At 53.5% G+C, this 14,919-nt stretch overlaps 1 protein-coding gene across 1 annotated transcript; it reads left to right on the top strand.

Annotated features, from left to right (window-relative positions):
- The first annotated feature begins 12,069 nt into the window (after positions 1 to 12,069).
- On the top strand, positions 12,070 to 13,029 carry LOC136000253 (olfactory receptor 14A16-like). Its single transcript, XM_065654032.1, has one exon. The coding sequence runs from the start codon at positions 12,070 to 12,072 to the stop codon at positions 13,027 to 13,029; it is 960 nt and encodes a 319-aa protein (XP_065510104.1).
- The last annotated feature ends 1,890 nt before the right edge of the window (positions 13,030 to 14,919 follow it).

Genomic DNA, 14,919 nt, shown 5'->3' with positions numbered 1-14,919 from the left:
GCCTTCAGTCAGACCTTGTGGGTATTGAACAGAGCAGCAGTTGTGCTTCTGCCGGTCCAGAGCCCTCACCAAGAACAAGCCAGGGACAGTGTGGCTGAAAGGCCCCTGCCCAGAGCAGGTGACAGCCACAGGCCCCCCTGGATGAACCTTTCCTGTCAGGGGAAGCCCTTGCTGCCTCTCATCCACTGCCACCTCTTTCCCCTGGCACCAGCCAGCTCTTCAGATTGTGCAGGCAGGTCAGGAGCAGGGCCAGGATGGCTTGAGATCCCAACATGGGGCCCTCCAGCAGTGCAGGCTCTCAGCACCCGCTGGTGCTCACTAAGAGCACATCCCAGAGCTCTGCAGGCATCTCTGCCCTTCTCCTTCCTTGCAGTGCTGACACTTCGCACAGCAACTGGGCAGACACAGACTGCAGGAGCAGCCTGGCCTGGTAGAAGCTCCCGCAGAGAACCTGGGGCACTCTGGGAGAGGGAGGAGGGAGACACTCAGCAGGGAGACACAGGAGGAGAGCAGGTCCATGCGAGAAGGAGGCAGGAAAGGAAGTTTCGAGGAGCAAAGATGGGGGGAAAGGCAACTCTGAGCAGCGTGTGTGCTTCATTCTCCTGACCTTCCTTTTACTGCTTCTTGGTGCTCCTACCTCCAGAATAAGCTCAGGGGACCTCACGTAATCCATCACCGGCAGGGAATACAATAACACCTTTGCTCTGGCCGTCCGGAGGGACAGAGAAGTCCTGGAACGAATGACGGCAGCCCCTGGAAATTAAAACATGAGCACGATCATCAGGCAGTGTCAGGAGGAATATTACACTCTTGTCTTGGAAAAGGCTCCTCAGTTGTCATCCATGTCCTACGGTGGGTTCCCTCTGTCTTACTGGCACGGCCCCTCTGGGACACGTAGCAAGGTGTCATTAAACTGTCGTATGGGGCTGTGGAAAAAGACAAGAATGTGAACCAGCCTTCCTATGCTTCCCATGGGGCCTGGCCTGCTACAGACTCTGTCAGTGGGGGCAATTTTAGGGCACGAATTGACCCTTGACTTCTCGCCCCTTCTCTCCTGCCCCTGGGCACGTTCCAATGCCCATCTTGTCAATCTGGACAGGAAGCACTTTGGAATTGGTTTGCATGTACAATGTCACAGCACCTGCTGATTTCAGGGCATAATCAGTCATCAGGACCTGGATTTCTTCCAGCTTCTCCAGAGCTTGATTGATGATCTCCTGAACAGCCTGGAAAGGAACACAAAGGGGAGCGCCTGTTGGAAGGAAAAAGAATGGAGCAAGCAGCTCCCCTGCAAGGCCAGCCAAGGTGAATGGAGACAAGGCCCATTTCAGATGGAAGGAACACCCAAATTGCCTGGCAGCATCCCTAGTTTGCTCTTCTTTGATTGACAGGATCAGAAAGGAGGGGCTGCTCACTCCAGTGATCTGAATGCTGAAGCTGTGGGAAGGGGCTTTTCCTGTGGAGAGGCCCCAGGCCAGGCAGCAGAGACAGAAAAGCCTTCTGGACATGAGATAGGACCGGCTTAACTCTGGACCTCTGAGACCATTCTTTCTTTCCAGTCCTCCCTTGAGGAGGACCTGAGATCTGGACGCAGAGGAAGGTACGACTCAGACAGCCATCATTCCCGTCATGGCTCTCTCTTCCCCATAAGGAAGTGTGGAGCAACAGGAAAAAGAAGTGTGGCCATGACAGCACTTGTTCCAGCAGCACCAGCCTGTTGGCTGGGACAGGGAATTCAGGAAGATATGTGCTGGAGGGAGGATAAAACCCCTGAGTAGATCCTTCTGCCTTGTGCCCTTACCCGTCCGGTAAAGCCTGGGAGCTTTGCCTGCTTCACGCCTTCCTGGAGAGCCCGCTCCGCGACATCCTTTGCGCTCCAGCGCAGATGATAAAGCTGTTCCTGGAGCTTACGGAGCTGGTTGGGCAGGGGCAGGGTTTCACGCAAGTCTTCTCCTAAGTCTGCTGCAGTTCTCCAGAGGGTTAAGGTGCTGTGTTGTCCCACATGGTAAATACCTGTCAGACACACACCAGAGCTTAGAACTTGGTCTAAGGCTGGGTTAGGCCTTGGGATGCCCGCTCCCATTTCTGTGTCTCTCCCAAGTGACATAGATGTCTCTCCTGTTGTTGTCTTTGACAGTGGCCATCATGACGTACAGCTCCGCAATAGATGGACGTTCCCTGCCCTGGACTGTGCTCCTTGTCCTGCAGAAGATTTTCATCCCCCTAGGGCAGGAGAGCTCAGCTACGGCCTCTCCCTCAGCTGAAGAGAACTGGCTTAGCCCTCCTGGGGAAGGCAAGTCACCCCTTCCTCACTCCCACACCCGTCCCGCTTGAGCAGGGACTAGCACAGCTCTGTCGAGGACTTTCTGCTCTTAGCTGAGCTCCTCTGGTCACAGCGCGGGAAGTGGAACAAGGTAGGATGAAGCCCTGAATACATCCCAAAGCACCATCCACAGGTCGGAGCTCTTGCAGAGACTCACCGAAAGAGAACAGTCCGAGAATCAGCACCAGGGTTGTTGTTTTCAGTGCCTTCATCTTCCTGCAGAGCAGCAAGGAGGAAAAGGATGGTGAAGCTGGTGATACCCGTGCAGATCAGCAGCAGACAGGCAGCAGCAGCAGGGACTGCAGCCCTTGAGCCTGGCGTTCCTGGCGTGAGCACTGGCTTGGTTCTGCACAGCTCGATTCACTGCTGGGGTTGTCACCAGCTGCACCAGTAGGGGATTTGTCATGGCAGGTATTGTTTTGTTAGGGACAAAGGGCTCAAGATTGACTCTGGACTAAGAGCAAGAGCTGCAACAAGAGCTGTGGCCACACTTCCCATCTGTGGGGCTGGAGAGGGGTTCTTTGGAAATGGAAGGGACAGAACGAACGCCTGTTTCTCCAGCCCACCATCCGATTGCAACTTGTGCTGAACCTGTTCTCCATCCTCTCAAGAGAAGGTTCAGCCTGTGCCCCTACAGTTCAACAGCTGCCAGGCAGGGGGTGTGTGTCTCCCCTCTCGCAGCATTTCTTTAGCAGCCGGGTTCTCTCTGGCCCTTCTCTTGGCATAACTGCAGACAAATGCAGACTGGGGAAAGAGGGAGGGAGGGCTGAATGTCAATGCGTTCTGGCAAGCAATGGGCAACCAAGGAAGCACCAAAGAAACACTCTGGTGATCACACTCCCTCCGTGTGATCCAAAATGGACCTGTCCCTTATTCTGCAGAGATCAAAGGCTTTCTGGGCCTCGCCCTTGTGCTCATGAAGAGACTGAAAGCTGGCTGCTGCCTTCCACCAGCTCAAGACCGAGCTCTCAGGCTGCCCTTGGGTTCCTCTCCTGTCCACCATCCACCCACCCCAGCTGATGAGTTGGAAAACACCCCTGGGGAAAGGGGAGGAGGATTTTTCAAACATACCCATTCAAACGTTCAACCTTCGCTGTCTGTCTCTTGGTACCTGCTGAGGTGCAGGTAACAAGCATCTTGCTTGCTCAAGAGCGAGCCAAAAACTCTGCGATCCCAGTTCCCTCAAGATCGAGAGTGACAAAGGCGCAGGGGGACCCCTGGTCTTATACCCTGCTGTTCCGACCTCTGCGCTGATGCTGCTTTGTGACATCAACGGCGGTGGGTGATGTCACAATGGAAGAGGCTGCGCCACGTTTGGAGGTCAAGTCCCACCTGACAGGAGCAGGTCTTGCAGTCCTCTCTGCAAGGGAAGAAATCCTTCACCACAGAAAGATGGGAAAGGTACAGGAACATGTTGCTCTCAGAAAACAGACTCTGTCAACCACTCTTCCTCTTGTTTACCAAAGTTCAGACAATGTTAGAAAAGAACCACAAAAAAGTAAGATTCTTAGTCTTTTTTTATGGACCACATTAAGTTATCAGGACTCATTGAGAGGGCTTTAAACTAGATTTGAAGGGAGAGGGGGACGAAAACAGATGTGGCAGAGGCACAGCCAAGGGCGACATGCTGGCATCTGAGGATAGTGCTAATGATGCCCTTCGGTCTGCCGACCCAATGCAATCAATGGCCCAGCTGAAGTGCATCTTTACGAATGCACACAGCATGGGCAACAAACAGGAGGAGCTGGAAGCCCTTGTGAGGCAGAAAAACTATAATTTAATTGTCATCACAGAAACATGGTGGGATGACTCTCAGAACTGGAGTACTGCAATGGATGGCTATAAACTCTTCAGAAAGAACAGGTGAGGAAGGAGTGGAGGTGGAGAAGCAGTGTATGTTGGGGGGGGGTTTGATTGTCTGGAGCTTGATGAGGGTGATGAAAGGATTGAGTGTCTCTGGGTAAGAATCAAGGGGAAGGGCAACAAGGCGGACATCCTAGGGGATGGTCTGTTGCAGACCACCCAACCAGGATGAAGAGGCAGAAGAAATATTTTTCAGGCAGCTGGGAGAAGTCTCCCAGTCACCAGCGCTGGCTCTTATGGGGGACTTCAAGCTACCAGATGTCTGCTGGAAGTACAACCCAGCAGAGAGGAAGCAGTCTAGGAGGCTCCTGGAGTGTATGGAAGACAATTCCTGACACAGCTGGTCAGTGAGCCTACCAGGGAAGGAGCCCCACTGGACCTGTTGTTTGTAAATAGAGAAGGACTCATTGGAGGTCGCCCTGGGTGTAGTGATCATGAAATGATTGAGTTTACTGTCCTTGGAGAAGTTAGAAGGGTGGTCAGCAGAACTGCTACTTTGGCCTTCTAGGGCAGACTTGGATCTGTTTAGGAAGCTGCTTGGCAGAGTCCCTTGGGAGGCAAACCTGAAGGACAAAGCAGTCCAGGAAGGCTGGTCTGTCTTCAAGAAGGTGATCTCAGAGGTGCAGGAGCAGTTGTACCCGTGTGCCGGAAGGCGAGCCGGCGGGGAAGAAGGCCAGCCTGGCTGGACAGAGAGCTGCGGCTGGAACTGAGGAATAAAAGGATAATTTATAACCTTTGGAAGGAGGGGCAGGTGGCTCAGGGGGATTACAAGAATGCTGTGAAGTTATGCAGGCATAAAATTAGAAGGGCCAAAGCTCAACTAGAGCTGGGCCTGGCTACTGCTGTAAAAGACAACAAAAAATGTTTCTAGAAATATATTAGCAACAAGAGGAGGGCTAAGGAGAACCTTCATTCCATGATGGATGCAGAGGGAAAGATAGTGACGGAAGATGAGGGAAACCCTGAGGTATTAAATACCTTCTTGCCTCAGTCTTTAATAGTCAGAACAGTTGTGCTCCAGGTACCCAGCCCCCTGAGCCCCAAGACAGGGATGGGTTGCAGAATGAAGCCCCAATAATCCAAGGGAAAATGGTTTGCAACCTGCTGCACCACTTGGACACCCACAAGTCTATGGGGCCAGATGGGATACACCCTGGGGTGCTGAGGGAGCTCGTGGAGGTGATCACTGAGCCACTTTCAATTATTTAGCTGCAGCCCTGGCTAAGTGGGGAGGTCTCAGTTGACTGGAAGTTGGCAAATGTGACACCCATTTACGAGAAGGGCAAGAAGGACGATCCAGGGAACTAAAGACCTGTCAGTCTGACCTCGGTGATGGGAAAGGTCATGGAGCAGATGATCTTGAGAGACATCAGGCAGCACATACAAGACAACCAAGAGATCAGGCCCAGTCAACATGGATTTACGAAAGGCAAATCCTGATTGACCAACCTGATCTCCTTCTATGACAAGGTGACCCAACTAGTAGATGAGGGAAAGGCTGTGGATGTTGTGCACTTAGACTTCAGTAAAGCCTTTGACACCGTATCCCACAGCATCTCCTGGAGAAGCTGCAGCTCATGGCCTGGATGGTGTATCTGTGATGGATAAAGAACTGGCTGGAGGGCTGGGCCCAAAGAGTTGTGGTGAAGGGAGCCAAATCCAGTTGGCGGCCGGTCACAAGTGGTGTCCCCAGGGCTCAGTATTGGGGCCAGTTCTGTTTAATCTCTTTATCAATGATCTGGACGAGGGGATCTAGTGCACCCTCAGTAAGTTTGCAGATGACACCGAGTTGGGTGGGAGTTTTGATCTGCTAAAGGGTAGGAAAGCTCTACAGAGGGTTCTGGAGCTGCTGGTCCATTAGGCTGAGGGCAACTGTCTGAGGTTTAACAAGGCCAAGTGCCTGGTCCTGCACTTGGGTCATAACAACCCCCCGCACCACTACAGGCCTGGGAAGGAGTGGCTGGAAAGCTGTCTGTTGGAACAAGACCTGGGAATGTTGATTGACAGCAGCTGAACATGAGCCAGCGTGTGTCCAGGTGGCCAAAAAGGCCCCCAGCATCCTGGCTTGTATCAGGAATAGTGTGGCCAGCAGGCCCAGGGCAGTGACCGTCCCCTGTGCTGGGCACTGGGGAGGCCAAACCTCAAATCCTGGGGTCAGTTCTGGCCCCCTCACAACAAGAAAGACCTTGAGGTGCTGGAGCAGGTTCAGAGAAGGAAAGGAGCTGGTGAGGGGCCTGGAGCACAAGTCTTACGAGGAACAGCTGAGGGACATGAGGCTGTTTAGCCTGGAAAAAAAGAGACTGAGGGGAGACCTTCTCGGTCTCTACAGCTACCTGAAAGGAGGTTGTAGCATGGTGGGTGTTGGTCTCTTCTCCCAAGTAGCAAGTGCTAGGACAAGAGGAAATGGTCTCAAGTTGTGCCAGGGAAGGTTCAGATTGGATATTAGGAGATATTTCTTCACGGAAAAAGTTGTGAAGCAGTGGAACAGGCTGCCCAGGGAAGTGGTGGAGTCACCATTCCCGGAGGTGTTTAAAAGACATTTAATTGGGTTTCTTAGGGACATAGTTTAGTGCTAGAGTTGGGTTGTGGTTGGACTCGATGATCCTGAGGGTCTCTTCCAGCTGAAATTATTCTATAATTCTATTGACAAATCAAATTCAGGGAGGTTATTCCCTTTAATGCCAGTTATAGGCCTGCAGTGTTACGTGAGGTGCCAAGGCTCTCACACACCCCTACATGCACTGGGCAGGGACAGCGATGGTCCTGTCCAGGGCAGCCATCCCCATCCACAGTGAGTGTGGGACAGACACCCCAGACAGCATTGCAGACAGATTCGGTGCCTTTGTGCAAGAAACTCATTCCCACCTCTGAAGCATCGCAAGATCTGTCCCTTCTCTATCCAGGAGATGTAGGGCAGCCCTTGAATAGGAAGCGCATCACGCCAGGTGTCCATGCGTGTAGCTACACTTCCAAATCTCCTTTTTTTCTTTTCACCACCCTGTTCTCACCCCCTTGATAACACAATCAAGGAACAGACAAACCATTGTCACCTTGGGCCTGTCAGCAGCACCTTGTCATTCCTAGAGATCAGTGACACGTCTGCCCAAATACCTCAGGGGCAGCAGAGACGCCACTGACAAAACACACATTTCCTTCCAGGTCTGTCATTCCCAGCCCTGTTTCTCTCTGGCCTTGGGGACAGCAGGGCTTGCTCACTCTCCTGTTGCCCAATTTCAGCCCTAACTTTCCATCTGCCAACCCCTGTGACATTGCTCTGCTCTGAAGTCAAACCTTTGCACACATGGGGACCTGGATTCTTGATACCAACCAGATTTCCCGAAGACTCTCAGAGCTTGGCCGGGTGCTACAGCTGAGGTGCCACAGCCCAACTGTGCACTGATGCCCTCAGCCAAGGGCACAGCCAGGACAAGCTGCAGCCTGTGCTGTTTAACACCCATGGAGTCACCGCCAAGGCGTGGTGGGACAAGTCACACAGCTTGGGGTGCTGCACTGGGTGGGTACAGGCTTTTCAGGAGAGACGGGCTGGAAGGATCAGCAGTGGGATTCCCTCAGAGTGAAGAAGTTGCTTGGATGTATGGAGCTCCTTTATGTGGGGAGTGACAAGATGGGTTTTCCCTTGTGAGTGAGGGCACCAATGACAAAGCCTGTGGGGGCATATGGCCATGCCCCCCAACAATCTGGTGCCACCAAAAGTGGGGCACAGCAGTCAGGGAGAGGCACCAGCATAAGGAGGAGAAAGCAGCACTGAAAGACTGTGCTAGGGAAATTGGAAATTATTTCTTTTTTCTTGAATAAACTCTTGATGGAACCCTGCTACTGCTGCTATTTTAGTGGCGTCTTTCTGGGCTCAGGAGAGTCCTGGAGGCTGAGGCCCCTTTTCTTTAGGGGGCACCGGGGGCTCCCCGGGCGAGTGGTCCCTGCCCTGGCTGGAATTGGAGGGAATGCGGCTGCAGCGGTCCAGGGAGAGTCCAGACCTGGAGAAACTTTGGGGTTCCACCATCAGGAATCTCTGAAGTTTTAAAAGGAGATGTGGCCAGTTCTGTATCGGGGCAGGAGGATAACCCCATCCATCAGGACAGAGCAGGACCTGACACGCTGAGCAGTGACCCTGAGGAGAAGGGCCTGGGCCCTACAAGGGCCGCCACACAAGCCCGTGCTGCACACTCACCATGAACAAGGCAGCTGCACACGGGGCTGCATGAGGAGGAGCGTGGGGACCCAGACACCTGGAGTTCTCATCCCATTCGGTTCAGCACTGGTGTGACCCCCACACACACGGGTGTGTGCCAGTGTGCGGCTTCCCAGTTTGGAGAAGCAGGGAGGAACTGGAGAGTGTAGGGCTCTGCCAAGGCAGGGTTCAGGACCTTGTGCACATGGTGTGGGATGCTGAGGAACCTGGGCTGCTTTGGCCCAGCAGCGCTGGGGAGGCTGCAGCAGTGTAGGAGTAGCCTGAGAGTGCTGGAAGGGTGGTTTCAGAGATGGTGGAGGTTTTCTTCATAGTGGGAAACAGTACGAGAAAGAAATAATGGCACAAAGTGCAGCTGGGGAGGTCCAGGCTGGACATGAGCAGGAAGGAATGTGAGTGGAAGGGCAGTGCTGTGGTGGAGCAGGTCACCCAGAGGGAGTCTGCATCAGCCCAAGGCTTTGTGCTTCAAGGAACAGCTGGGGAGGATGGAGAGAGATCAGCAAAGGAAGGAAGATGCTCAGACAAGAGCAAGGTGGGCAGCAGGGGGGATGTCTCCAGCCTGCAGGGAAAGAGGTGCAGGTGATGCCACAGCATAGGACAGGCTGTTGTGGAGATGATCAAGGGATGTAAAGAGGCTGAAAGCCCCCAAAAGACATGAGCTCCTTCTCCCCTTGGCTGTGGCTGTTGTCTCCAGCTCTGATGCCTGTGAGGAGACACCTTGTCCTTACAGCACAGGGGCCTCATGGCCTCCTTGTCCCCAGCCAGGAACCTGGGAGGTGTCGGACCATAGTCCTGCCCTTGGCTTTGCACAGCCCCACATCACACTGTCCCAGGAACAGCCCTGGGCAATGTGGGAGGGACAGGATCTCCTTTCCCAGGGTTGGGGGTCAGAGCTTGGCCTTTTGATTAATGAAACACATCCAGTTTTACTGATCATCAGAGAGACCTTCACCTTGCTTTTCCTGACCTGTCATTTCTGCCTCCAGTTTTCTTCTCTAACCAGACCCTGGGGTCATTTCCTCAGTAGTGTTCCTCAGTGGGACCCATTAACCTTACAAGAAACTTTGGAGTTTGAATATGACTTGGACTTCTTGACAGGTTTCTTCAACTGCCTCTCAGGGTCTGAAGTTCATGGACTCAGCACCAAACCCACCAGAGGGGTCATTAAAGTGCCTTGGGCTGCTCCTGTGCTGCTGAGCTGGGCTGGGCTCCTGGGACACAGGGAGCTCATGGCAAGCGGCAGCGCTGCAGAGAGACAGCTCTGCCCAGGAGCAGCTCCTCTGCAAAGCGCAGCAGGGCTGGGGGCTCTGCCTGGGGATCTCAGGGAGACAAGCAAGGCAGAGAGAGATTAAAGGTGGTCAGGACTGGGAGGATGACTGAGAGCTCACTGGAGGAGAAATCTTTGCAGCCCTTGACCCGGTAAGTCTGTGGGTGCAGGGCAATGCAGCTGTAGCTCCTGGAGGCATCTCCTCAAGTCAGCACAGGCATAGCTTGTGGGATCTGTATGGAGTGGGCTCTTGTCAGGCAATTTTGAACAGCTGTGAAGCCGGGTGAGCACCCAGGGGCACCCAGGGCTGTCCTGCAGAGCAGGGTCCCTGCACCCCAGGGCTGTGCCGGGGCAGGGACTCTGCCACCTGCCAGGGTCAGTGCTCAGCCTGCCAGGGGAGATCCCCACGGTGCTGTGGGGAGAAGCTGTGGGGTGAAGGAGCCACCCCTATCAGGGCAGGAAAGGTGCTTCTGCTGTGGAGCGGGTGCTGTGTGGGTCAGGGCTGCTCACAGCTCCAGATCATCCCCAGGACTTTTCCAAGTGGATGCCTGAAGGAGAAGATCAATGCAAGGATTACCAGACAGATAGGGAGCTTTCCTGAGCCTGTCTTTTCAGTTTCCTGTCCCAAGGGTGGGGGGTGCAGTAAATTAGAAAATGAAAACAAGCTCTCATGCTTAAACAAGTCACTGATACTGCTGAACTGCAACTCTGAGTGATCAGTGCGTCTGCCAGAAGCCTCATAACATCCTTTCAGCCACTCCTCTGCCTGTGCACAGCACCTGCATCACCTTTGCTGGACCCGTCAGTCTTAGTCTGACCTGTCCTTTTCCCCAGTCTGCAAACAGGAAGATGCCCCCAGGCAGTGCCCTGTGTACAGGCAGGATCTGTAGGGCCAGGGTGAGGGCACAGAGGGTCGGATGGTCTGTGAGTGCTGACAGGGAAAAGGGATGGATAGGGAAACACCTCCCAGGGGGAGAATGTCCAGGCAGCAGGGAAATGATCAGAAATGACAGGAAAATAAAACTGGCATTGTTATGGGAGGGATAACAGAGAAGACTCTGTATGATCCCTCCAATGCAGATCCCTCCTGTTAGCAGCCCCCTCGCCTCCTCTCCCACCCAGCAAAGCCTCTGCCCTCAGGGCCGGGGGCTCCAAGGCATGAAGCAGCTCCTGTGCAGCCAGAGCTCCAGTTCCCTCTGCAGAGCACAGGGGCTGAGAGCAGCTGCCCGGCAATGCTGGTGTGTGGGAGGTGGCTGCACAGCTGGGGAAGGGTGACGCTGTCGGAGTGCCCGGCTGCCTCTGCCCTGGCCTCTCTCACACCCACCCTCACCGCATTTTCCTTCTTGCTCCACTGCTCTGGGTCACTGTTGTTGTGATCTTGTTCTTGCTGTCGGGCTCTCTGGGGATGGGAGTTTCAGCTGCACAGTCACAGCCTGATCTTGTGGGTCCTTTCCTGCAGGTGTGTCCATGGGAACACGTGTCAAAGCTTTCCTCTGACCTGTGGGCAATGCATCTGTGTGGCTGGGCAATGAGCTGAGTGTCCCTTAATCAAATGCCACCATTAGGACCCTTGGCTGTCTCCTTGAGTTTTCGTTCCAAGCTGTGAGCTTCCCTCCAGGATGCAAACCTGTCCTGTAGCACTTTAGCATTATCTGAATTCCCCATGCAGAATTGCAGAGATGCTATGATGGAGGAAATGCTGTTGGGTTTGTGAAATGAGCCACGTGTGTCCTGGCATAGAAGTGGGGTGCTGAGACCTTAGGAAAGGGTGAGGCATGTTGTTATCTGAGGTGGATCCCTCTGCTCTCAGCAGTGTCAGGTGGCTTTTCAGGGTAACATGGGAGTGTGATCACCATCTCAGAAAGGTGCCAGCCCAGGGCAGCTGGGAGCAAGACAGAGGGACAGAGCAGCTGCCTTCACTCTGCACTGACCCTCAGGCATCCTCTGGTCTCGCAGGACTCGCTCTGTTCTTCCTGAGTGCAGCAGAAATGCTGAGGGTTTCTGACACCCACAACACTCTCTAGGGTGGGAGGGGAGAAGGAGCTGTGGAAACATCAAACCTCTCAAACTCAGTTTCTAAAGGCTGGGGATACAGATGCTGACAGTCCTTTCTGCACCAGGAGTGGTTCCATCTGACAAAGCTGAACCCCAGGACTGGCCCCTGCCCCAGCCAGTCACACAGGGTCAGGCTGACTCCTCAAGAGCCCCTGGGCAGAGACCCTGCTCTTCATTGCACACTCATCAAGCACCGACCAGGGCTCCAGCCAGGACGTTCTCCTGGAAAAAGAAAAGTGTCTCTTTGTGGGAGAGTCTGTGGGAAATGGCTTTGGTTTTTCCCAGAGAAGTCTCATCTAAACTGTCACTATCTTTTCCTGCTTCAACAGGTCCTCATGTTCACAGGCAGAGCAAATGTCCAACAGCAGCTCCATCACCCAGTTCCTCCTGGCATTCACAGACACACGGGAGCTGCAGCTCTTGCACTTCTGGCTCTTCCTGGGCATCTACCTGGCTGCCCTCCTGGGCAACGGCCTCATCATCACCACCATAGCCTGTGACCAGCACCTCCACACCCCCATGTACTTCTTCCTGCTCAACCTCGCCCTCCTCAACCTGGGCTTCATCTCCACGACTGTGCCCAAATCCATGGCCAATTCCCTCTGGAACACCAGGAACATCTCCTACACAGGATGTGCTGCCCAGGTCTCTCTGTTTGTCTTTTTCATTTCAGCAGAGTATTTTCTTCTCACTGTCATGTCATATGACCGCTATGTTGCCATTTGCAAACCACTGCACTACGGGACCCTCCTGGGCAGCAGAGCTTGTGTCCACATGGCAGCAGCTTCCTGGGCCACTGGGTTTCTCGGTGCTCTGCTGCACACGGCCAATACATTTTCACTGCCACTGTGCAAGGGCAATGCCCTGGACCAGTTCTTCTGTGAAATCCCCCAGATCCTCAAGCTCTCCTGCTCAGATGCCTACCTCAGGGAACTTGGGCTTGTTCTACTTGCTGCCTCTGTATTCTTTGTATGTTTTGTGTTCATTGTGCTGTCCTATGTGCAGATCTTGAAGGCCGTGCTGAGGATCCCCTCTGAGCAGGGATGGCACAAAGCCTTTTCCACGTGCCTCCCTCACCTGGCCGTGGTCTTCCTATTTGTCAGCACTGCCATGTTTGCCTACCTGAAGCCCCCCTCCACCTCCTCTCCTTCCCTGGACCTGCTGGTGTCTGTTCTGTACTCGGTGGTGCCTCCAGCAGTGAACCCCCTCATCTACAGCATGAGGAACCAGGAGCTCAAGGATGCCCTGAGGAAACTGATGGCTGGATTCTTTTCAAAGTCGTTAAGGTTCCCATCTTCTGCATATCACTCATGACATAACTCATGACTGGTCCAGCCCGTCTTTTTTATATTTTGTAGTTGTGGATGATTGTTTGGACTTGGGGGAAGGCTTGTTTGGTTTTGCTTTTTTAACTATGATAATATTGCCCACAAAGAAATGTTATTATTCATCCCACTTCTAATCCTCTGTCCACTTTTATAGTTCAAGTCAAAGACCTTGTAAATGAGAAGTTGTGCTCTCTGCGTATTTAAAGAAAATAAATGACCCTGCAATTAATTTTTTTTGTCTGACATCTTTCCTCTGCAACCTTTGTGAAGCTCAATACAAGCTGTCTGTGGGCAAAGATGGAGGAAACAGTCCCAGCAGAGCAGCTCTGCCAGGGAGCACCAGCCTTGTTCTTTCCAGAGTCCTTCTCTTTCCACTTCCCCACTCTCCTTCTCAGCCCTTGTGCTGCTGCAAGTCCTGAGGGCTCCCAGGGCTTGGTCACAGTCGAACTGTGTGTCGGTCCTGTGACCAGGACAGGCAATGGGCACTTGTGTGACAGAGCTGGCCTCAGAACAGCATCTCCAGCAGCAAGGGGATCTCCTTAGCACAGTGCCTGAAGGTTTAGATCTTCTTCCAGAGTTGTTTTAAAGAACATGCCTAAGGAATAGACTCTCAAGGGGCTCATTGTTTGGCTTGTTGCTCTGTGGGCTCAGTGTGATGGGATCAGGGTCCCAGTGTGGCTTTTGAGAGACTTCGGTCTGGTTGTTCAGGTGTTGCTTCTTCGTGGCCAGCACCCACGCACATGGGGAATAAGGTAGGGTCCCTCTGAGCACCCTCCAAGTGTTTGTGTGGGACGTGGTCAGTGGCAGTGACCACCATCAGCTGGGGCTGCCTCCCAGTCTGACCAGTACGGCCCCGCAGAGTCACCACAGCCCGGGCACCACAGCCCACTTGATCTACAGAGCAAAACCCCCAGCTTGGGGGCTCTGATGAACATAGGGACAGGGTGCAGGAATGGCAGCCAGGCCAGTGCAGGTGTGCTCTCCCTAGGGAAAGGCTTTGTGGAGAGATGGGATGTCCCAGGAGAAGAGCAGCACACAGTGTGTGTGCAAGAGAGACATGGAAACAGTCTGTCATGCTGCCGGGTGCCAGCTTGGGGCTGTTGCCTCTTGCAGCCGCCATTTCAATCCTTGTCCTCTCACCACAGCTGAGCAAGGCTGTTCCTTCCTCTATGGAAGGACACTGAATGACTAGGTCAGAAATCCAGGTTTGCACTGAGGGTAGATGTGAGCATGCACATCCTGTGCGGGGGCAGATGTACCCTAGTAAGCACAAATGCCATCAGCTGTTCCTGTGGGTGCCATGGAGGCCTGTGGGACAGTGTACCAAGGTCACTTCATGTTGAGAGTAACTTCCCCAAGAAACCACCTGAATGCAGCACTGGGATGTGCTTCCTTGAACCAAGCTCAGTGTGACCTCCCTGGAGACCTGCTACAGCTCCAGCACCCAGACCCACTTGCTGCCCAGTTTTGTGGCTGACAATGGCACCTTCTCTGCTCACAGACATGTTAGGACCATTTTCTGCAACTCTTGCATGTGCTGAGCGTTTGCATTTCAGAGCCATTTCTCCCCTTCCTGTTCACATGGGCATCCCAGGAATGCATCACTGCTCTCTACCCCAGTGTAGACAGGCACAAGGCCTTCTCCACCAGCTCCTCTCACCAGTGCCACTGTTTTCTACAACACCCTCATCTTTGACTGTGAGATGCCCAGAACAGTCCTCCCAAGACAGTTTGACAAAGCCTTTTTTCTTCACCATCCCCACATCCCTGCTCAATCCTCTCATCCACAGCTTAAGGACCAGAAAGGTTGGGCAGAAGTGGGACACTGAGAAAAATGGTCAGGAAAGCTTTGAGGTGCACAGAGAGCCCGTCAACA

This window comes from Caloenas nicobarica, chromosome 32, assembly GCF_036013445.1.
Source record: "Caloenas nicobarica isolate bCalNic1 chromosome 32, bCalNic1.hap1, whole genome shotgun sequence".
NCBI classification, from domain to species: domain Eukaryota; kingdom Metazoa; phylum Chordata; class Aves; order Columbiformes; family Columbidae; genus Caloenas; species Caloenas nicobarica.
This window is presented reverse-complemented; position numbering and strand designations above follow the sequence as displayed.

Coding starts and splice junctions, on each gene's coding strand:
- LOC136000253 (XM_065654032.1), top strand. CDS start 12,070: ATGTCCAACAGCAGCTCCATCACCCAGTTCCTCCTGGCATTCACAGAC.